The following is a 22,659-nucleotide window of genomic DNA, read 5'->3' on the forward strand; positions in this document are numbered from 1 at the left end:
TGGGCATTTTATGTGGAAGGGAAGTGTGTCTTTTGTTGTTACCCACATGAGGACATGGTTTGACTATGAGAATGTAGGTGGTCTTCTTCATGTGTTTACAGTGGGAAGCACCTACTCTGAAGCTGCACCCAGAGCAGACACTGCCCACACAGTGGGCTCCTGATGGTGCTGGGTTGCATAGACTGACAGTGTAATCATGCTCTTTGAATAGGATAACAGCCCACGGAGTAGGCCTGGACTCACATACGTAAATGTGTTGTAATGGAAGGGAGTCATCACAGAAATCAAATCACGCATCCCAATGATACTGCCATTGTTCAAACGTTGCTCCAGGTTGGGAACCATTAAAACCAGATTCTGAGCCAACCAACAAAGTCTGTCTCAGGAGCCTATAATAATCATGAATTGGAAATTAAAAAATACACTGATTCACTAGTGCTGTGTAGAGGATGAATATTTTTCCTGATTGAGAATATGTAAAAGAAAATGCACCAGAGTCTCTGGAGGCAATTCCAGAAATATTCCAAAAATTCTCTGAGCAATGGTAGATATGGAATGTGATGTACCCTCTTGAGACAAGGACTTATGCATTTGGTTTGGAACATGTCAGTGTATTTCTTAAATACATTAATATAATTACTCAATATTAACATCTCATATATGCCAAGGTACTCATCCCCACCTCAACAGCCCAAGTCCTTAAGTACAATCCCCAAAATAATGAAAGCAAAGACCCCTAGTGTTCTAGTCTTCAGCCAAGTTTCCACTGTCTCCTGAGCATCACATTTTCAACTGACTCCTTAAACCGGTCTGAAAAGGTGAAAAGAACTAACATATTTTCATGTGAAGAAAAAGGAAGCTCAGTATTATCTCCTCAAGTGAGGTCGCTGTTGAGGTCTGCGTACTTTGCCGAAAGAACCACAAAAAAACTGGAGGCTGTCAGTATGAGGGGGAAGCCACCCACACAGGTAATAAGAAGCAGCACTTAAAATTTGGCACTGCTCTTGGAAACGTTTACAGGCTTAAAAATGTAATCATAAAAGATAGAGGGTGTGGAGGGAGAGATGAAGGTAAAGAGAAGATGAATGAAAGAACTGTTCCATTCCTGCCACCATTAATAACACAGATTATAATAAATCCCAAGTGAATAGGAAGAACAGTACTGAGACAAACACTAAATTCCAGGGGAGACCAGACCTGTGTTTTAAAAACAGGGCCATGTGCTTCGGAAGGAATGCTGTGTGCTTAGTCTTGTTTATAACATGGTGAAGGATTCAAGAATGTAATCTGTTCCTCTTGACAGAAAAAAAAAAAAGATTCTCCTCAACGCTCATCATCCACCACCCCTTCACCCCATGTCCCGTTCTGATCCCAGATCTGAAAGATTGGGTTCCATAGTGAATTTCTGGAATGTTCGGTTTGGGCCTGTTTTTCATCAGTGTAGCTAGCTAACAGAGTGGCTTTGCTTTTTTCAAAAAGAGATCAGTGTGGGGAAGTGACGATTTTCTGAGGGAGCTTTTCAGACTTCTTGGATATGAGGTATTTTTAGGCAGGGTTTTTTTTTTTTTTTTTCTTTTTTAGGCAGGGGCACAAGATCTGGAGATGCAAAGAGGTGCATCTCCCCTAAATTTGCGAGAACATTTCATTTTGACTTCATTTTGTCTTGGACCACTTTCCTGAGGATTCTCAGAATGAATTAACTGAAAGTGAATGCTGTGCAGTGAAAGACCACGGATTTGGGGGCTAATGTCTTTTCAACCATTTCCTGCTTGTGCCATCTTGGGTACATTACTTGGCCCTCAGTTTCCCTAACTGTAAAAAGAGAGTAGCAGTACCTTCATTGTGGGGTTTTGCAAGGCTCAAATCAGAACACATCTGTAAAGCAACAATCAGTGGGCCAGCACACAGGGTGCCATCAGAAATGTTACTTCCTTTCCCGCTACAGTTGACTGGGAATGCAGGGTTGGAAAAGCCTGTGCAGCACATCTGTCCCAGCCTCCCTCTCAAAGAGGAGTCCCTTCACCCACGTCCCTGATTTTGGGAAAGCCAGGGTCTGCTTGAGGCAGACAGAGATAGGATGGGAAGCTCACCGCCTCCTCAAGCACCCATCTCGTGTGGACAGTGCCACCGTTAGAAAGCTCTTTCTGTGAACCAACATTTGCCTCTCTCTACTTTCTACTCAGGTAGAACACTGACATTTAAAAGCAACAACAAAAACAACTTATATTTTTTGTGCACCTACTTTGTACCATGCACTGGCCTAAGAGCTTTTCAGGCATCATTGGATTTAATCCTCATATATCCAGTAAGGTAGGAATTAATATTGTCCTTATTTTACACGTGGGGAGACCAAAGCTTTGAGTGGCTATGCAGCTTACCAAAAAGGTTTTACATAGCAAGTGGAAGAGCTGAGACTTGAACCCAAGTCTGTCGGTCTGTCTCACAGTCATGCAGCCATCCCTATGCTACACAACTGTCCTCTGTAGCTCGAGCATTTAGTGCAGTGTTGAATTCAGAGGAGATGCTCAGCCAATGGAGAATGAATGAATACATGAATGAACGAACAAATGCATACATACTGAAGAAGCATCCTATTTGCAAGGTAGTCAGTACTTGGACCTCTGTAACCTCCATTTTGTTGAGTCCTTCAGTGCCTCCTGGCCTCGTCTTTGTTGCTCATGCTGTCTTTGTAACTCAGCACCACATTTAAGTGGATAAAAATGTAAAGCATGCATACTGTCTAGTGTAAAGTTTCCTAGGGGTGTGTGTGTGTGTGTGTGTGTGTGTGTGTGTGTGTGTGCGTTTCAGTGGTACACCCTAAATCTAGTTATATAGATGTTTAGCAGCATCTTAGCTGCTGCTTAAGGTCTTCATTACATTCCAAATACAACTTTTCTGCTTTTTCTTTCTTTTTTTTTCAATGAGAAAATCATAAGATGGGAAAGCTGTAGAACTCTTAGAGGTTTTCTTATCAAGCCTAAAACATACATGTATACTTTTAATTTAAAATTTCTATTTAGTTAAGATTTCGATACATTTTGAACAGATTTGATAGGGAGGGGGCTTCGTAAGAATCCCAGGGCTCTAACTGTAGTCTTCAACACCACCCCCGCAGCCCTCCCCCACCCTCCCAATCCCTCACTCTGTTTCCAGTCGGGAGCAAGTACAGAAAACCTCAGGGCAACACGTGGGCTGCCCAGCACCCAGGTTGCTCACTGCTGCCCTGCTCTGCCACCTGGCCTTGGTTCTCATCCCCGGCTCCTGCTTCTCCCTTGTGACTGCGCCTCTGTCTAAGTACTTGATTCTACTAACCCTAGTGTGCTCTTGTTTGTCCAAGTTCAACGTCTGCACTGGTTCCCTAATAACCAAGACCAGACTTCTGTTTCATCCTTTACTGGGTATAGGAATTCTGTCTCAGAAGCCCAGTCTAGGCGTCCTGATGCCAAATAGGATCCCTCTTGCTTAAACACACTCTGAGACCTGTTGTTGGCCTTCCTGCCAGCAGGGAAGTCATAGCCCAGTGCTAGTGGGGGTGGCAGGCATGCAAACAGACCTTTGTCATATAGTATGACACAGGACTATGGACAAAAGAATATTGGCAAGTATAATCTCTGGTTAAATAAAGAAACGTGAACAAGATTTTTGTGTTCTGCTTTTTTTCTCTCTCTTGGTTAAACATTTTAATTCAGCTATATTTAATTTCTTTAGATCAAGTCACAAGCTCTTGATAAGAAAACCTCTAGACTGTAAGCTACTAGTAGCAGGGTGTATGAATTATTCAGCATTACATGATGTAGAATTATGTCCTCAAAAGTACTGGTGTGTGATATTGGGGGCTCTGCATACACAGACAAATTGAATCAATCAGTATAAAATGGATCAACCAGGTCAGCTAATTTTAGCAATGCAGGCAAACTAATAACTATCATTTCCCCTATTAATATGGAGCATTAGTAAGCGGGTTTGCCATGAATTATGTTGTTCTAACGTTCTATTGCATTGTGTCTATGTGGAGACAAAGCTTCAACTTCATAATTTATTAATATTGAATAAAGTAATGTAAATGATAAGATACTGCACATGTCCCAGAGTTCTTTTCAGGTATCATTTGGTAGTTAATATCAAGACTGCAGACTTCTCGCCTTCCCACCCACTCATACCACATAACATTTATGTATGTATGTATGTATTTATTTATTCCACATAACATTTAAGATACTGTGAATAATATAAGAATAATTAAAATTATATTTTTGTACTTTCAAAGTATCATTGTTATGCTGCATTCTGGATGATCTTTTAAATGCTTAATTAATCAATGAATCAGAGCTTCTTGGAAACTGGTTTTGAGCCAGCGGCCACTGTAGGGCTTAAAAGGGATGTGACACACGAGGACCCCTGCTCTTGAATAACAGATAGGTCTGGTTAGGGAGACCAGACTTGCCTATAAGAGTCTCATCAAACAACATGGAGCCATGCAAAAGTAGTTCTCATATCAATAATCAGAGCTATAGGAGTTTAAAAAATGAATGATTTTTATGAGCTAGAATAAGTAGTAGGAGCTTCTTTATTTAGGACTGAGGCCTTAGTTGAGGCTAGAAGGATGTTCAGGATTATTAATTGTTTATTATATGAGAAACAGAAGACTCTGTCCCCAAATATATAAGGTTTAACATTAACAGCCAAATATATAAGGTTTAACATTAACATCACTAGCTCTGATTCAACTGGAGGCCTGGAAATCTTTTGTCATGACTTATTTCTCATCCAGCTCTCAAGCTAGTGGTAGAGTAACAAGTGTTTTTTGTTAGGGTTATTTTAGAACGACTTCTCATAAAACAGCAGTAAATACTATTATTGTAGAGTTCTGGTACTATAGGTGGGTGCATATAAACCAACATCCCTGTGGATTTACTTCCCCAACCAACCTTCCCCAGCACTCTGCCCAGTGCTTGACTTTAGACTGCTCCACGGCATGGGAAGGAGAGCTAGACTGGAAGGTGAGTGGATTTCTAAGCATCTTTTAATCGAGGCCTCGAGAGCTATCTACAGATCTAGCTGTGCGTGGAAAAGGAACGGCAGTCGTTAAGATCAGTGCTGGAAGCTGTGAATATAGTCAATATGTCTACTGAATGGTACATATGTCTGACTAGAAACAGACACATGGGTTTATGTGTATACAATTTCAGTCTGTGCAGGGCAAGTGAATTTTCTGGGGTCCTTCCTGCTCGCCACTCAACCTTGAAGAGAAAAGCTCTATCACTGGCCCAAAACAAGAGCTACAGAGTAGTCAAGTGTGGGGCAAATTCCTGGAGTAATGAGACTCCCCTGTAACTGGGCCACCAGCCCCCTCAGGTGTTTTCCATACATGACGGGAACTGCTGGAGATGTCCAGTCAGGGGACAGCTTAGCCCGGGATTCCAAGTCCCCTCTCTGCCCCTGAAATACCACACAGACTTTCTCACCACAGCACTCTCCCACCACTGGCCTGGCTTCTTCAAAGCCCTGAAGAACTGTAGAGATCCCAATCTCCCTTTCCTTTAACTAGAGCAGGGGCTGCTAAACGGCCTCTAGCTGCCTTTTGCGTGTGGTGCTAATTAGCATGATCCAAGTTACAATATGTGTTAAAGATTCCAGTTTTGTTACTTATTTAATGAGCTTCGTGGGATTTGAACATGAGGCTCAAAGTAGCAGGGGAAACCTCATAATTAGTTTCAATTACAAGAAGTTCCTACGCATTAAGACTATTTGATGAACTGCAGAGAGAAGGAACTACCGACAAGATACAAATCACTAATTTTGTTGCATTTATTATTATACTTATTTTCTTCCTAATTAGTACTGATTGGCTTATGATCCTAATTAATGCAAAGGAATTTGGAATGGTATACAATGGTATGGCTTAGAAGATGCCAGCATATACAACTGCTAAATTATTGCTAATTGTTATTTACATGAGGCATGGAAGACTAAGTAATGCAATGCCTAATTAGCATTAAAGATATGGTATCCATTTCCAATTTACACTAAGGCAATGGAGATCAAATTGTTAGTTTAAAAAACTCAATCTTTAGATTTCAAGAATTGCACCATTGTATATTGACCTCCACCTAAGGGGAGACTATTTCTTCTTGTCTTCAATTGCATCTTGCCAGAGCTTGGCTAGAACTTTACAAAAAAAGTTACACAGGAATACTCAGCATCACACTGGCAATGCTGCAGTACTTAAGGATTAGAGCTGGGAGCCAACTGGCAGAGGCCAAGCATAAGGCCTCTGTGCCAACAGTGGAAGGTGTATGTGCTTGTTGCAGAGTGGGGTCCTGACATGGTAGGCTTCTGTGAAGGCCCAAGACCATCTTGAGGTCATCGTGGCTATAAGTGATGTCCAAAGGGTACTAGGGATGCCTATTTCAGAGAGCTGGATGATCAGCCAGTATCACAGGGGCAGATGCTTCCTGCCTAATGGGGACTGCTGTGAAGAAGAAACAAAGAGAAGGTCCTGGAATACAGAGACCTAAGTTTCAGTTCTCAGTCCCAGACACCCTCAAGAGGGCCTGCTCATCCCTGATTATGCTACTCTCCTTGTGGCAAATGTTGCCCCTCACCCTAATCTGCTCTCTCCTAGTGAGTGATGGGGCTGAAAGGAAACACTGGAATATACCCTCTGGCTGAGACTTGCCTCTGTAACTTTCACTCATTTTGTCTTTTTCCTCCACCCCTTTCTTCAGCCAGTCCCCTATCTTTAACCCTTGTCCCTCTGTCTTCTCCTTTGTTTCTTCTGTAATCCAATCCTCCATGGAGTAAAAAGGAAGAGTGCTGGAGGGGAAGCAAGAAGACCTGCCTGACTCAACTTTGCAAGTCACTTTCTGTCTTGGGACTTGAGGTTCTCCATCTTATGAAGCAGAAATGCTAACACCTGCTGTTCTCTCCTCTCCTTCATAGCAGTGCTTGGAAACTCAAATGGGATCACACATGTGAAAGTCCTTTGGAAATTATAAAGTTGTATACGAAAGGGAAGGATTCTTAGTTCAACCGTTTCATCTTCATGGGTAGAGGTATCAGTGCTAATGGCGCTTCGCTTTCTCCTCATGGTGCTGACACAGGCACAGGGTGATGCTCCCAGGAGTGACTGCAGAGCTGACTGGAGCTAAGGAGGGAAGCTGGCTTCCGTTCAGGCCCCTGACTCCACATGGGAAGTTCCTCTTCTTCACAAGTTCTGGGGACACTGTACGCCGAGAGCCCGGATTTACTGACAACCTGGACCTGGGCAAGCAGGCTCTACTTCATCATTCTCTGAGAGGGTGTTTGGAGAAGACTTTTTGTCTTCCAGGCAAACATCGTTCCGGACCATCAGGCTTTATTTAAAGATGCCATTCTCTGCAAATTCATAAGTATTACACGTTTAGAGAAAGAGTGACAAGGACAGTAGCTACTTGATGTTTAACAAAACATAAGCTCTGTACTGGGTTTTTGGGGCCGCCTCATTCAAACTTCATGATGGGCCTGCTGAGTGCCGATTTCTCAAAGTAGGGAAAAGACATTTCCCAGACAAAGATCAGTTCAAATCATTTGGCAAGGTTATATACGTGATACAAGTATATAATATAAAATATACACTATTTCCCCCAAAGAAATAGTGATTAGCCATAAGAAATACATTATTTACTCCCTTTGTTAGTTAATAAGATAGCCATATTAAGAAAACTTAATGCCCTGTGCTTTATACAAAATTTAAAAATTTTAAGATATATCATACATACAAAGCTTATACGAATATAGTTTGTGTATATTCCATGTATTGGGTTGGCCAAAAAGTTCGGGTTCAGTTAGTTCAAGCTAACTGAAAATCTTCTGCACAGGTTTTATTGGGAAAATTTTAAACTATTGATATAATTTCTTTTTTTTTTTTTTTGACTGTTGCTTTTTTTTTTTTTTAATTTTTATTTTATTTATTTATTTATCTATGGCTGTGTTGGGTCTTCGTTTCTGTGCGAGGGCTTTCTCCAGTTGCGGCAAGTGGGGGCCACTCTTCATCGCGGTGCGCGGGCCTCTCACTATCGCGGCCTCTCTTGTTGGGGAGCACAGGCTCCAGACGCGCAGGCTCAGTAATTGTGGCTCACGGGCCTAGTTGCTCCGCGGCATGTGGGATCCTCCCAGACCAGGGCTCGAACCCGTGTCCCCTGCACCGGCAGGCAGACTCTCAACCACTGCGCCACCAGGGAAGCCCCGATATAATTTCTTTAACATCACACGGAAAAAACTTTTTGTCTAACCCAATATGTATTAAATTTTAACTGCATACATTACATATGTAAATATCTATGTATATTTTATATATGTATGCATATTGTATTTAAATAAAGTGTTCTTCATATGTTCACTTACAAAACGTAAATAACATGGCCAATTATGTACCACCGTCCAGCTTAAGACATGGAATATTGACAATTCCTTTGACACTCCCATGTATGTTACCTCCACCCCTGACATGGTGCCTTTGAGCAAACTTGAAAAAGGTCCCCTTTCTTCCAAGTGGAGTTGCATTGCTCACACCATGATAGAAGCCTTGGGAGTAGCTATAAAGGCCTAGATTTTAGTTCCAATTACCCTCTTGAGTGGAAATCCTTGTGCAATGTATGAAAATACATAAGCAACCATGCTCAACCTCCCCTTCTTTGCATTTTATCATATATACATGGATCCCTGAATAATATATTGTTTGTTTTTTCATACTTGTGAACTTTATGGAAACAGTCACATGTTTTTCTTGGTCAACATCCAATTTCCGAGATTTACCCTGGGTGATATGTGTAGATGTGGCTGGCTCGTTCATTTTCTTTGCTAATAGCGTTTCTTTGTATGAATAGCTCACAATTTTTTAATCCATTTTCTTGTTCAGTGGACACCCAAGCTGTGTCCAGTGTTTAGTGATTCAAAAAAAAAACTCCCCGTGAGCACTCTGATATTTATTTTCTGTGCATGTGTGCAAGAGCTTCTCCAAAGTAGATATCTAAGAATGGAAGTGCTGAGTAGTAAGATGTGGAGAAATTACATCTTTAATTTTACTATATAAAGCCAAATTGTTTTCCAAATGATTGTGTTCACTGATACTCTTACTAGCTGGGTATAAAGAATCCTCACTGCTGTACAGCTTTTCCAACCACTGGTATCAGACTTTGTTGACAATCTGTTGGATGTGGCTTTAATTTGCATTTTCCTTATTACAAATGAGGTTAACCGTTTTTCTTGTGTCCTTTTCATGTTTTTTATCCAGGTTGTTTTCTTTTTAAATCAGGTTGCTTGTATTTTTCTTATTAAATTGTAGGAGCTCTTTAAATATTCTGAATCTTCCTCCTTTGTTGGTTATATGAAATGCAAATATTTTCCTAGCTGATAGGTTATCACTAACTTTATAACGTCTTTTGATACACATTTTCCATGAAGAGAGTCAAATATATCAATTCTTTATGGCTTGTTCTTTTTGTCTTAAGAAATACTTTCCTATCTTGAGGTCATAAAGTGTTTTCTAAAAGTTTAAAGTTTCACCTATTACAGTTAATTATGTAATTTATGTGGTGGTGACAGTGGGCATCCTTGCCTGTTCCTGATACTAAAGGGAAGGAATGTTTCACTGTTGTGGTACGTTGCCTACTGGAAGGTTTTTTCTTGATATCCTTTATAATGAAGTTTCTTTCTATTCTTACTTTGCCAACAGCTTTTATCACAAATGAATGTTGATTTTCATTGAACGACTTCAGCATCAATTAAGATAATCATATGGCTTTTCTCCTTTGTTCTGTTAATATGGGGAGTTACATTAATATATTTTCTTTCTTATTTAAAAAGTTATTTATTTTTATTTATGGCTGCGTTGGGTCTTTGATGCTGCGTGCGGTCTTTCTCTAATTGCATTGAGCGGGGGCTGCTCTTCGCTGCGGTGTGTGGGCTTCTTACTGCAGAGGCTTCTCTTGTTGCTGGAGTATGGGCTCTAGGCACGTAGGCTTCAGTAGTTGTGGCACGCGGGCTTCAGTAGTTGGTGGCTCGCAGGCTCTAGAGCATAGGCTCAGTAGTTGTGGTGCACGGGCTTAGCTGCTGCATGTGGGATCTTCCCGGACCAGGGCTCAAACCCGTGTCCCCTGCATTGGCAGGCAGATTCTTAACCACTGTGCCACCAGGGAAGTCCCTAATATATTTCCTAATGTCAAATCAAAACTGCATTACTGAGTTAAATCAAACTTGGTCAGAATATATTTTTTCAAATAATGATACATTGCTAGATTAGGTTTGCTATTATTTTGTTTGGGATTTTTATATCTATGTTTATGTATATCTATTTTATATCTATGTTGTGTGAATCTGGCTGTTTATTTTCTCAGTTTATGTTTGACAATGATGATCTAGACTGTATTTTGAGGAGAGTTCCTTCTTCCATGCTATGGACAGGTTTCGGTAAGAATGGAATACTTGGTAGAGCTAACTGAAAATCTTCTGGACAGGTTTTATTGGGAAACTTTTAAACTATTAATTTCTTTAATGGTTTTGGTGAGTCATAGTCTTTTTCTAAATCTACCCCTGTTTCACCTAAGTTTTCAAATATATTGGCATCTAGTTGTTCATGATATATTAATCTTTTCCTCTCAAGGGCATCTGCAGTTGTATACCCTGCATAATACAGTTTTTTGTCTTTCCTTCTTTCTCTATTATCTTACTTTTCCTTCTGTCCTTCCCTTCCCCCCTCCAGTATTCTTGCCACAAATTCATTAGTTTTATCAGTCTTTTCAAACAAATGCCTGACTTTGTTAACCCTCTCTCTTACATCTGTGTTTTGTATTTTTTTTTTTTTTTTGATTTCTGCTTTTACCTTTATGATTTCTTTCTTATGATGTTCTTACTTTCTTTGGACATATTCATTTAAAAATAATTTCTAATTTTTTAAGTTGTGCAGTAAACTTTTCTCTTTTAGCCCTTCTTATTTTCTAATATAAATCTTTACATTTTTACATTTCTTTACAAGACCTAACCTAGCTGCATCGTACAAGTTTTGATACACAGTATTTTTACTAATATTCAACTTTAAATTTTTTGACCCATCCATTAATTAGAAATGTAATTTCCAATGATTTGAGGTCTTTAAAGTTATCTTTTTGTCTTTGAGTTTTAATCTAACTGCCTTTTGTTAAAGAATATGACGTCTATGATTATGATTCTTTGAAATTTGTCATCAATTTTCATTATTGTTCTACATTTGCTTTGTCATATTTTCTATTAGTTGGATGTGACATTTATGTATGTTTATTAAAATAAGATTTGCAAGTTGTTTTTCTCCAGTTTACTATATCCTTACTCAATCTGTTCTTGTTTGCTTGATCCATTACTGAGAAAGATTGGTTGAAATATTTCATTCTGAGATCAAATTTGTCAATTTCTCTTTTTGTCATCTTTGCTTTATATAGTTTTAATCTATGTTATTATGTACATTCAATTGGAATTTATAAATCTTGGTTTTAACTGAACATTCTGTCATTAATGTTGTATGATGACCTTTATGACTACCAATAGTTTTTTTAAGGTGAAAGTCATTAAAGACTATTTTATATGATATTAATGTATCAGTATGCCAGCTTTCTATTACTATTTATCTGGTATATTTTTTTCCCATACCTTTATTTTCAGTCATATGTTTTCATATATTTTAGGTATATGTCTTATAACTAGCATATTTCTGGATTATGAAATTGAAGATCCAATCTGATCTTTTTTAAGTTTTTATGTTTGCTGTGATTACTGATTTATTTGTAGTTTTATTGTACAATTTTCAGTTTCTTATGTTTCTTCCTTTTTTGATTTCTTTTTTTCTCATTCCTTTTTCCTTATTTATAAGTTATACCTTTAATGCTATCTGTTCAGAGACTACCCTAGACCTTCTAAAATCCATATTTAATGTAATAATGTAATAATGTTGAAAGTTAGTATCATTAGCCTTTTTCAAAACAGTAAAGTAATTTTTGAGTATTTTAACCTTATTACTCCTAACCATTTATACTATAATTATTCAGCATTTTACCTCTATTTTGTCCTTAACACTGCAAATTAGACATTTTAAAAATTATTTTGTGTAGCCAATGTTTGCATATTTACATTTATCCACAGTTTTTCCATTCTCTTTATTCACTATATCTTCTTACTTCAGATTTTCTTTCTGGAATAATATTTTTTCTTATTGAAGTACAAACTTTAGGAATCTCTTTAGGGAGAGCCTATTGGTACTAAACAGTCTCAGTTTTATTTGAAGTATCTTTATTTTTGTTTTTGAAAGATTGTATTGTTGTGAATATTTTTCCAGTTTGACATTTTTTCTCTCTGCACTTTGAAGGTAGTTTTCAGCTGTCTACTGGATTTCATTGTTACTGTAAAGAAGGCACCTAAAAGCCTAAAGGTTGTTTTTATTTTTTATTTTTTTTTAAGATTATTTATCTTTTCCTCCTGGCTGCTGTTTGATTACAGTGTCTACTTTGAGTTTTTTTTTTTTTTGGTGGGGGTAAACACATCTTGTTGGAATTTCTTGGGCCTTTTGATTCTGGAGATTCATGCCTTTCATCTATTCTGGAAATTCTTAAGTATGATAGTGTTTCCTATTCCTTCTACTATCTCTTTTCTGGACCTTCAACAAAATGCATGAAAAACTGTTCTTTATCCTATGATTTTACACTTTGTTTATTAATTTCCTCTATATTCTGTGTATATTATATACAATATTTTTGGACCTATATTCTGCTTCAGTGATTCTCTCTTTAGCTCTGACTAATTTGCTATATTATCCATCATTGTGTTTCTAATTTAAATTATTATATATTTCATTTTTAGAATTTCTACTTGTGTACTTTTCAAATCTGCCTTTTCATATTTCACAGTCTATTGTACTGATTCATCTTTTGATGTCCTCCTTCATGTTTTCAGACACATCAAGCTTACTTAGTTTATATTTGAGGGTGATTCACATTTTTGCAGACTCAGTGGGTCTAATTATAACTCTTTGTTGTTTCTGCTGACTCATAAAAGCTTGTTGCTTCATGCATTTTGCATTATATTTGATCATGATTCATGTTTTTGACATTTTGAGTCAAGGGGTTTCTAAATGCATTTTTCCAGGTATAATATACACATCTGCTAGGTGCCTAGGGGTTCCACCAGCCAAGAGCATTTTAAACCAAAATTTTGGTTTGGTCATTCTCAAGTCACAAAAAGTATCTCTTTTGGCCCTCATTCATGTGAAAACTGTCTTGGGGTTAAGATTTCTTAGAGGTGACTTTTCCCTCCAACCAGAGTGGATTCAGGTGAGAGTCCTTTCTCTCCTTGTGAGGTGGGTTATAGTCTACCTTACTCTTCCACTGAGGATTCTGCCTTATAAAATCTAGCATTTATGAAGGGATTTTGGATCATACATCCCACAATGCATGCACACTGCATTTGTCTTCTGTTCTGTATGTGAAGCCCAATAAACCAAAAAGTCTGGACACCCAGGGATAGGCAGATGCCCCCAGAAACACTGTTGCCTTTAAGACAACCTACCTCTTTGTATTAGGGCTTGCTGATCAATTGTAACTTCTAAGACTCAACGCCCTCCCAAACCTGTATATACATTTATAAAGATGTCTTTTACACTTTACTCAGCTTCTAAATGTTTTGTAGAAGAAGAGTTTTAAAGCATATCTTGTTTGTTATATCTTACTGTCAGTACAAAGTGACCCACTCACTTTTCTCCTTCTTTACTATCATCACATTTTTTAAGCCTTATTTAGGCAATCTAAAATTCAGTTAATTAACTAAAGATGCTATATAATAAATAATATGGAGCTTCTATTTGAAAAGTAATGTTTAACTTGCTTCTATAAATATATGCTATGATATGGAATTTGAAGTCACTTTTCTTTCTAAATCCTAAAACAAAACTTCTGGACAGGGCATTCATGTCCCCTCTTTTCCAAATCACATGCATGTGTATTCATTTCTATTTTTTCTACAAAAGGGTGTATAATATTTAGCAGATTCTAAAATAAGTATGCAACCTTAAAAAAAGGTTAAGAATTGCTTATCTTAGAGGAATACCAACAATGAAAAAGGTCCACATTTATAGGAGAATCCTGGAAACTATGTCTGGGAAAAGGGAATGAAAAATATCCCATGAGAAACAGTATACTTAGCTATATCTATCTGTACATGTCTGTTTGTCTAACTACAGATCAAGCTGCCTATTTATACATAATCAACCCACACACATGCCCACAATTTTATATATGCATGTACATGCTACTCTGCTAAAATGTAATCATAAATGGGAATAAAGACTGGGGTTATCAATAATAAATTTGTTTTAATTATGTGTATTTTTCTACTGTAAGCTTAAGGATAATAAACTGCTTGATCTTCACTGAGAGAAACAAACCGGTTATTGCTGAGAAAACCCTGACAGCACTCTTATCTAAAATGGGTAATTCTAAACTACATTACCCATCTTGACCTCCCTGCCAGACTTGGCTCCAAGTGATTCAGCCATTTCCATAAATCACATCTTCCTTCCAAAGATGAAGATAGTTCAGATATTCAAAAGAATGTGGCAGAGCTTTAAAAGAATTTCCAAGAGAGCTACAAAACATTTGAGCAGAGCCAGCTGTAACAGAATCCGTGTTGTCTGGTCACTGCTGGGCAGACAACAGTCCTCATTTTGGAGTTTGGGTGTCACGGCATTGAGTCTCAATGTTTTATAGTCACCTTATTCTGTATCTATCTCTCAAATATCAAATATATCTAGGAATAGTCAACAAAATAACTCAGGGCTGTTCTGCAGAAGGACCTCTGAATATGTTAATCTATGAATGTCTCTGGGATAAGGTAACATAGTGACATCTCGAGGAGCAATGCCCACTGGGATGGAGTTGTTTGGTTATGCACACCAGAAGAAGCAATATCACTTTACAGTTGTTCCTTGGATACTCTGTGGCAAACATATATTTTTCTTCCTCACTTTAAAACCAAAAAGCCTAGAAATTGCTTGTGTTTTTCTTCAGGCAACAAGACTTACTAGAGTATTGAATACACTAGTTCTCTGCTCCAAATACTGTTTTTAAAACAGAAAGTTATGTTAGCTTCCCCTTCAGGATTTCTCTAGACATCATTGTAAATCTGGGAGGAAATCATGGTACTTATGACAATGTAGCTGGTTAAAGGCTGACAACTGCAAATGAACAACAGAGAATCTATAGTCCTAAAAGCTGATTAAAAGTAACCCTGGAGGTACTAAATGGTGGATTACAAAGTGATTACTGAAAAATGGAGAGACTGGCATCTAGACACTGTAAAAGCAGAACAGTTGATTTAAATTGTTGATTTAAATTAAGATCATTGATTTAAATTAAGATCATTTTGGAGAAGGAAAAGAATCAACACACAAGTAACCGTGGCCTGGTGTGAGATTCGTACACAATAAGTACGACTGTGCTCATTGATGGATTCCAGAGCTTTAGATAGTCAAATTTAATAAGTGCATTAAGCCAGAATTATTATTATTACTGTTATATCATTACATGCTGGGTAAAAAGAGAGAGGAATAACATAGCTATAGGGAAGTAGAATCTGGACAAAGTTACAAGTTATTTGAAAATGGAAACAATAGTTCCTGCTGCTTATCTCAGAGGCACTGAGCATTTTCTGCAAATTGAGTGTGGACTGAGCTTTATATTGAAACTTTAAATCATTTCAGGGGACACTGGTAATGATGATGATAAAAATTAGCAAGGTAGTAACCAGTATGTGCCCACTATGTGTCAGGAACTATTAGAGCGAAGTCCTTTAGATGTATGACCTCATTTAATCCACACCACACCCTAATGATGTACAATCATAATCATAACAACATCAACAGCTTATCATTATACAGTATATAGTTATAGTTATATCATATATGGCCTTTTGATTCTGTACCTTTTACAAGATAGGCAGGGCAGGGATAATCATCTTTTGATACATGACAAAACTGAAATTCAGAAAAGATGGGCTACTTGTGCAAAGACAGACAGCAAATGGGGATTTACCGCTGTGGTTCTTCCCCAGTTTCATACCAGCACAATCTATGGGAAAAGGACGAAAAGTAGGGGTTACTGAAGTAGGCTGATGGCTTATAGTTGTCACCAAGTCTAGAAGAAGCCACTCAAGCTGTCATGGGTGATGGCCATTTCTGTTGTTTCTTGGCAAGAGGAAAAAGGGCTGCTGCTGCAGTGTGAGGGGTTCAGGTTAGACAGGCAGACCTGCCCTGAGTGGCAGGCCTGTGGTGCTGTGGTACAGAACACAGACTTGCAATGAGGCTGGCTCAGGGCAAACCATAGTTCTAGTCCCTTTGAGAAATCTACCTCACCTCTCTGGGCCTCATTTCCCTGATCTGTATAATGGGGATAATAATAGTACCTGTTCCTTAGGGCTGGTCAACAGAAAAATGAGATTATGCATATAGAGCACGTCCTGGGTTGGCCAAAAAATTCGTTCGGGTTTTTCTGCAAGATATTAGTGCATAGGTAGAAAGAAAGAATAGCACCTAAAACTTAGTAAGCGCTTAACAATTACTTATTATTTAAAAAATTCTTTCATACCTTTTTTCTCCTAGTCTTGTTTGGGTACGCACAAAAGCATTCAGCCCTATGATTCTGTAAACTAAAATGGGTCCCTTCATGTTCTACCTCACCTCATTTATTTATTAGTGTCCTGATTGGGACTTACTCACTAGGCATGGCTCCCACCTAGTAAGTTCACTACTAGGCTTGGGGGTCTGGAACCTGAGGGAAATATTAGACAGGGCTTTTCAGTAACTCCTCAGAGGGCTCACATACTGTAATTACAACTATAGTTGTGGCTGAAATGAAGTCATCCTGTGACCTTGGGCAAATCTGTTAATTGCTCTAGATCTTGGTGTTGCCATCCATAAAATCAGGTGCAGAAACACAAGGTGACCTCAGGCCGTGGACTGGGCTTGTAGAGGAAACTGGTACTAGAGCCAGGCTCCTCACTAAAGCTTGGAGTGCCCCCAATAATGCCACACTCACTTCCAAAGCGTTTAAAATTAGAGTCAAAAAAGGCTTTTAAAAGTTGCCTTCATAAGTCGGCAGGGAATTATATGATCTCCTAGGAACAGAAAGAAGAAGAAGAGTCAAATATATTCAGCTATAAGGGAAATACATAAAACATAACTCTTTCAGTCTCTGCAATTTATCTGCATGGATAACAATTTATCTTACAGCTCACCAAGTTTGTTCTTTTACCACCATTGTATAGATACAATCAAAAAGGTTGCACTGTTGCTTGGTTTAATATACTTTTCAACTACTCGTGCCAAACTCAGAAGAGTTGAGGGGGAACAAAAATGCAAACCAGAGCCATGAATAAAGAGAAAAAAAAAGACTCGAGGCAGGGAATATCCAAATGATATAATAATCACAGAATCATCCGAATTAGAGGTGGAAGATGGAGCTTGTGCTCCCGGCTGCTCCAGACAGCCGCAGTGTGAGGACCCTCCAGGGTGCCCCCGCCTCCCAGGCCGGCTCCCTGCCATATGCTTGCTTCCTAGGCTTTTCTTGTTTTTATGCATTTCAATGATGCTACCATTTTCCTCACCCAATTTGTATATTTTACACCTGTATAGGAGAATGTTATTGGAAGTGTCATTTATTCCAGAACTGTGAAACCACAAATGCCGATTCACTCTACCAGGAACTTCAATTCACACAATCAAGCAACTGAGGGGCTTTTTGCTACCTTCAACTCCACCCCACCTTCCCTAAACTTCTGCTTTATAGGGAGCTTTTTTATGCTTTCTACAATAAGCCCGCTCTGAATATAAATGCACATTTCCAATGTATATGGCACTTTCAAACAGTGTGAAGAGAAAATCTTGGAAAGATGTTGCAGCGAAGCAACTGCAAACGTAATACCCTGTTGTTTTTATTGCTGATTAGAAGGAAAACACAAGTTTGCCCTTATTGCAGGCTAATCAGCTATTAAAACTAAGTGCTTCTTAAAAAAAAATCAAATCTGGTTGCCTTCTTTAGATGTATGAAAAAAAAGGGGGGGCATGTGTATTAAAATTCTTTCCTTATTCTTCTCTATACTGATGCAAATTCACTGAATGGTTCCCATGTAAAATGTAAACATGGGCAGGGCAGTCAGTGATCTCAGGGCAAAGATATGTCTGCCACAATAACCCCTAGATGCTCTTCTCTTGGAAAGTCCTGTTACTGTCAAAAAGATGAATTCTAAAACAACTCTATATTGTGCAATCTGCAGATTTTATTGACAAAGGTGTCAAGTCCTGCAGAACTGAAAGTTGTTTCCCTTGGCGTGAGATAAATAAGCAGGTTTGCTTGAGCTCCCAGCTTTATTCAATTTGCTTAGATACAAGGTGACTGTAAGCATTGATCCCATGTAAGACCGGATATAGATTTTTTAAGGGAGGTGCATGCCCTGGGAGTTAGAGTCACCTATGGAAGCTGACGGCTTTGCAGCTTTGCTCACAGATCCGAAGAGAGAGAGAACGAAGCCACTGGAACCTGAGAGATTATGGTGAGATGGGGCAAGTGTGCTGGCCGGGTTTCACTGCTCTGCCTTGGGGATTCACAGCAGGTTACAGCTAGAATCAAGAGACGTAACGATCATCCAGAACAGCTGTTCTCAAACTTGAGCGTGTGTAGAAGTGGGGCGGGGGTGGGGAGGGGAGCTTGTTAAAACACCAGTTGCTGATGTCCAGCCTCAGAGGTTCTTATTGAGTAGGTTCTGGATGAGGCCTGAGAATTTGCATTTCAAATGAGTTCTCAAGTGGGGGTGATGCTATCAGTCCGGGGGCTGCACTTTGAGAAACACTGGTCTAATGCAACCCTCTCATTTCACAGGTGAATAAACACAGACCCAGAGTGAAATACTGGTTTGTAGAGGCTGCACCCTCACAGGCCTAGAAAACTGGTGTTTCTCGATTTTATATCTAGAGTCTTTGCCGTTTCCCTAGAAGGGCGACCTCTAAGTTCCCTTCTAATTCTGAATCTAAGATCTATGAAATTGGCTCTTTTAATACATATTGTAGTAAAATTTCCTCAATCGTACCTTACTACAGCCATAGTCTGTAACAAGTTGCAAGTTGTAATCAAATAATGCTGAGCCCTGAAAACAGTTTACTGTGCAAACTTATTTCGGCAATCAATTTACAAAATACGTGTCCTGACATTTGTATTAAAACACCCCCAGTCACTCTACATCCTCTTAACCTGCTTTATTGCCTTCTTAGTATCTATTGATATCTGAAATTCTATTATAGACTTATTGCCTTATCGTCTGGGCCCACCAAGACCAGAATATAAGCTCTGTGAGAACAAAACGTTACCTCTCTTGGCCACTGCTTCAACCACAGTAGTACCCAGCACATGGTGGCACCGGATCAGCAGGTGCTCAGTGGATGAACTCTGAAGGTTCCTTACCTCCAAATTAGCATCTACAGAGGTTTTCAGAAATATGAATTTAGTAACCAGAAAGGAACTCCTATATTTATAAATCTATTAAATGAAGAACATGAATAAAGGAACAAGACCGTTACATATTTCATCTCTGTCAGCCAATATATAAACAGTAGATGGTGTTCAGAAAAAATAAATATTAAATCGCATCACGTGAGTTTTCTTGAAATTAGACCATGTTTTGTTTGTCTCAGAGCCTCTCTATGTAAGAGCTATTTGTCATTTTTATATTCATGTGAATCATTTGCTAGCACTTAGATCTGGAACACTTTCTTCCCAAATCCTTACAACAAAACCACCAGCTCTATCAATATGGCTCAAAATTTCAGATTTGTTCAACAAACAAAAAAATTATTCCACTATATGTAGTGGAATCATATACCTCTGTGATCATCTCCATGGACCAAACTTTACTAAATTGTCTGAAATTATGAAAGATAATGCTATTCAGAAATGTTCACTGACCACCATTTTGTGTCACGATTGTGCACTGAGCCTCAGGCTGAGCCACACTGCTAATGGGCGCAGCCACTAGCACACTAAATTTGATTAAAGTGAGGCAACTCCTTTGAAGTCATTCTAGAGCAAAGGGCCAAAAAAATATGAAAGGCTTAGGGATAAAGTTAAAAACAGGCAGTTACCAGGAATACAGTTCCAAGCAGAAAAATTCTGAAGAAATGGGAGTTGACCTCTTGGATTACAATGGGAAGCAACCGCAGATCTGGGTTGGGTCTCTATGGGCCCAAATGTCCACGAGAGTCATTTCATAAGAGTTGTTGAGGTACCATTCACCAGATGGGAGCCCAGCCCTGCTCTGTGCTCAGCTTCCAGAGCAGGACACCAGAGGTGAGAGGAAAAGCCCACCTGAGGCGGGTCTCATGGGCACACCAACCAAAAATTGTGGAACAAATGAGTTCAAATCTGCGCCTTGGTAAAGGAGAAAAGGCACCAACTCTGAAGTCAGACAGATTTGGGTTCAAGTTTGGGTTCAGCCACTTATTATATACACGATCTTAGACAAATCATTCATTCCTTGAGGCTCAATGTCCTCACCTTTAAAATAGGAACATCTGGGGGATGTGATGGTCAGCACAGTGATGATAGTTACCAATACTTTATTGTATATTTGAAAGTAGCTAGGAGAGTAGACCTTAAATGTTCTCATCATAAGAAAAAATTATTTGTAACTATGCGAGATGATGAATGCTAACTAAACTTATTGTGGTGATCATTTTGTAATATATACATATATCAAATCATTATCTTATATACCTTAACCTAATACAAGTTATATGTCAATTTTATCTCAATAAAACTGGAAAAAAATTGTGATAATAGTGCCTATTATCAAGAGATCTGAAATAATTAAAGATATTTTATGAGAAATGTCAAACAGCATCACATCCTGGAGCTTTATACAAATGTCAGCCGACAGCTCTAATTCACCGAGTGCCATCATGGGCAGGCACATCAGGCCGGGGTGGAGGGGACTGAAGGGGGCTTGGTAGACATACATCTTCACATCCACCCACAAAGTTCACGACGCTTGGTGTTATCCACTTTGTTAGGAATGAAAGCGACTCAGCTTTCTATTTTGACATCCAGTAACAGTCCTCCTTTGAAATTTTGCCTCCTCATCTGTTAAATGGAGCTAATCATATTCAGCCCTGCCCACCTTAGGGGGACCTCGTGAGGATCAGCATATAAGGGAGGTGAAAGGTGCTGTGACGAGTGTAAATTCTGGGTAGAATTATGTTATTAGTTTTAGATTCTGAATGCTCACTCTTTAGGGTTTCGTGATTGTTAACACTACACGATGTAAGATAAAATGACATTGTTTCCTCTGCAGAGGCAGACACCTCATTACAAAGCCTGGCTCCTGGCTTCTCTCCTGCCCTCTCTGCAGTAGGAACAGGAGAGAAGCTAGCCTGCAAAAAACATGACACGATGCCTCTTGAAATCTGGGCCTCTGAGGGTGAAATTTGTATTGACATTCTTAAAATATGAGCCTGTCTCAGTGTTTTATGTCATCAATTGTGACTGTCAGTTTCCTCTGCAAGGAGAGGAATAATGGAGCTATTTTTCTCTCCCTCTTCCCAAACTAGTGTTGGCCCATGGGCTGGGTACTGCCCTGGCTGTGGTGGGAGGAGGGATCTGTTTTAGGAATATGGAAACTTTATGAAGCTGTGTATTTAATCCCAGACTCAAGAATAGGGAGAGTACGTGGCCCTCAAGCTGAAAGCTGTGTCATACCAGTGAACTTTCTGGTACTTGAAGACTGCTCTTGGGAAGCTGGGAAAGAATTTACAAACTCAGAACTTCTTATCTGCGGTGTCAGTGAGGGGCTCTCTGGGACAGTCTCCTTTCAGCTGGGTGGCCCAGGGCTAAAGCTTAAGGGACACTAGTGTTTACAGGCTGATAGGCCACTGAGCTTGGCCGCCCTAAGATCTGCCCCAGGTTACAGAATTATTCTGGGAAACAAGGTTTAAACTTCTACCAGGGAAACATAAAAAGCACAGTGATTTACTAATAAATCAGAAGACAATTAAGGTTAAAAAGTCAACGCTCAGGAAACATCAAGGATCTGAATTAAATCAACATATCAGGGTAATTCAAAGGCTAGTGACTGGAAGGCAGCATTTTATTCACAATCCATCTATCAAGCAGCATTTCCCCACTCATGGGCTCTCATTCTACAGAATGATTTGGGACATTTGCCAGCTGCAGCCAGTTTTTCTGGCTGGTGCTCATTCTGGATTGAACATTTGCCAGGGTTTATAACCAAACTTAGATTAAGTTTATCTGTCATCCCTCCCTTCTTTGCTCTTTTTTCCCCTTTCTCTTTCCCCAGAATATTACTTGTACACACATACTTCCTCTATTTCTTTTTCTGTAAGTATCCAAAATAGAACTAAACATGTCCAAAAGCCATTGCCCTGGGCTCTTTCTACTTGGTATCAGAAAGAACATACAACGGAAGACCTTCCTCTCTAGTACATCCTTGACAAGCAATTTTAGAACCATTTCACCTGATGATTAAGCAAAGCCTTTCAGTGCCCTGGGAGATGGCCTCATAATGAAAGTTTAGGAATCATTTCAGGGTTTGAGACAGGAG

The 22,659-nt window shown here is 39.0% G+C and overlaps 1 protein-coding gene across 6 annotated transcripts in view; it reads right to left on the reverse strand.

Annotated features, from left to right (window-relative positions):
* The window catches only part of SETBP1 (SET binding protein 1), a 383,472-nt gene that overhangs the window by 68,994 nt on the left and 291,819 nt on the right, over nt 1-22,659 (reverse strand). For 3 of the 6 annotated variants that reach the window (XM_082355669.1, XM_082355667.1, XM_082355671.1), the window contains one exon: nt 19,415-19,522. The exons of 2 other annotated variants lie outside the window; for them this stretch is intronic. In XM_082355669.1, coding sequence (XP_082211795.1) covers nt 19,415-19,522 — 108 coding nt within the window. Of the gene's footprint in view, nt 1-7,921; nt 17,170-19,414; nt 19,523-22,659 lie in introns of those variants that run through there. One more of the 6 variants, XM_082355672.1, reaches the window with a different exon arrangement.

The sequence above is a fragment of the Balaenoptera borealis genome, assembly GCF_965194805.1.
Source record: "Balaenoptera borealis genome assembly, chromosome: 14".
NCBI lineage: Eukaryota > Metazoa > Chordata > Mammalia > Artiodactyla > Balaenopteridae > Balaenoptera > Balaenoptera borealis.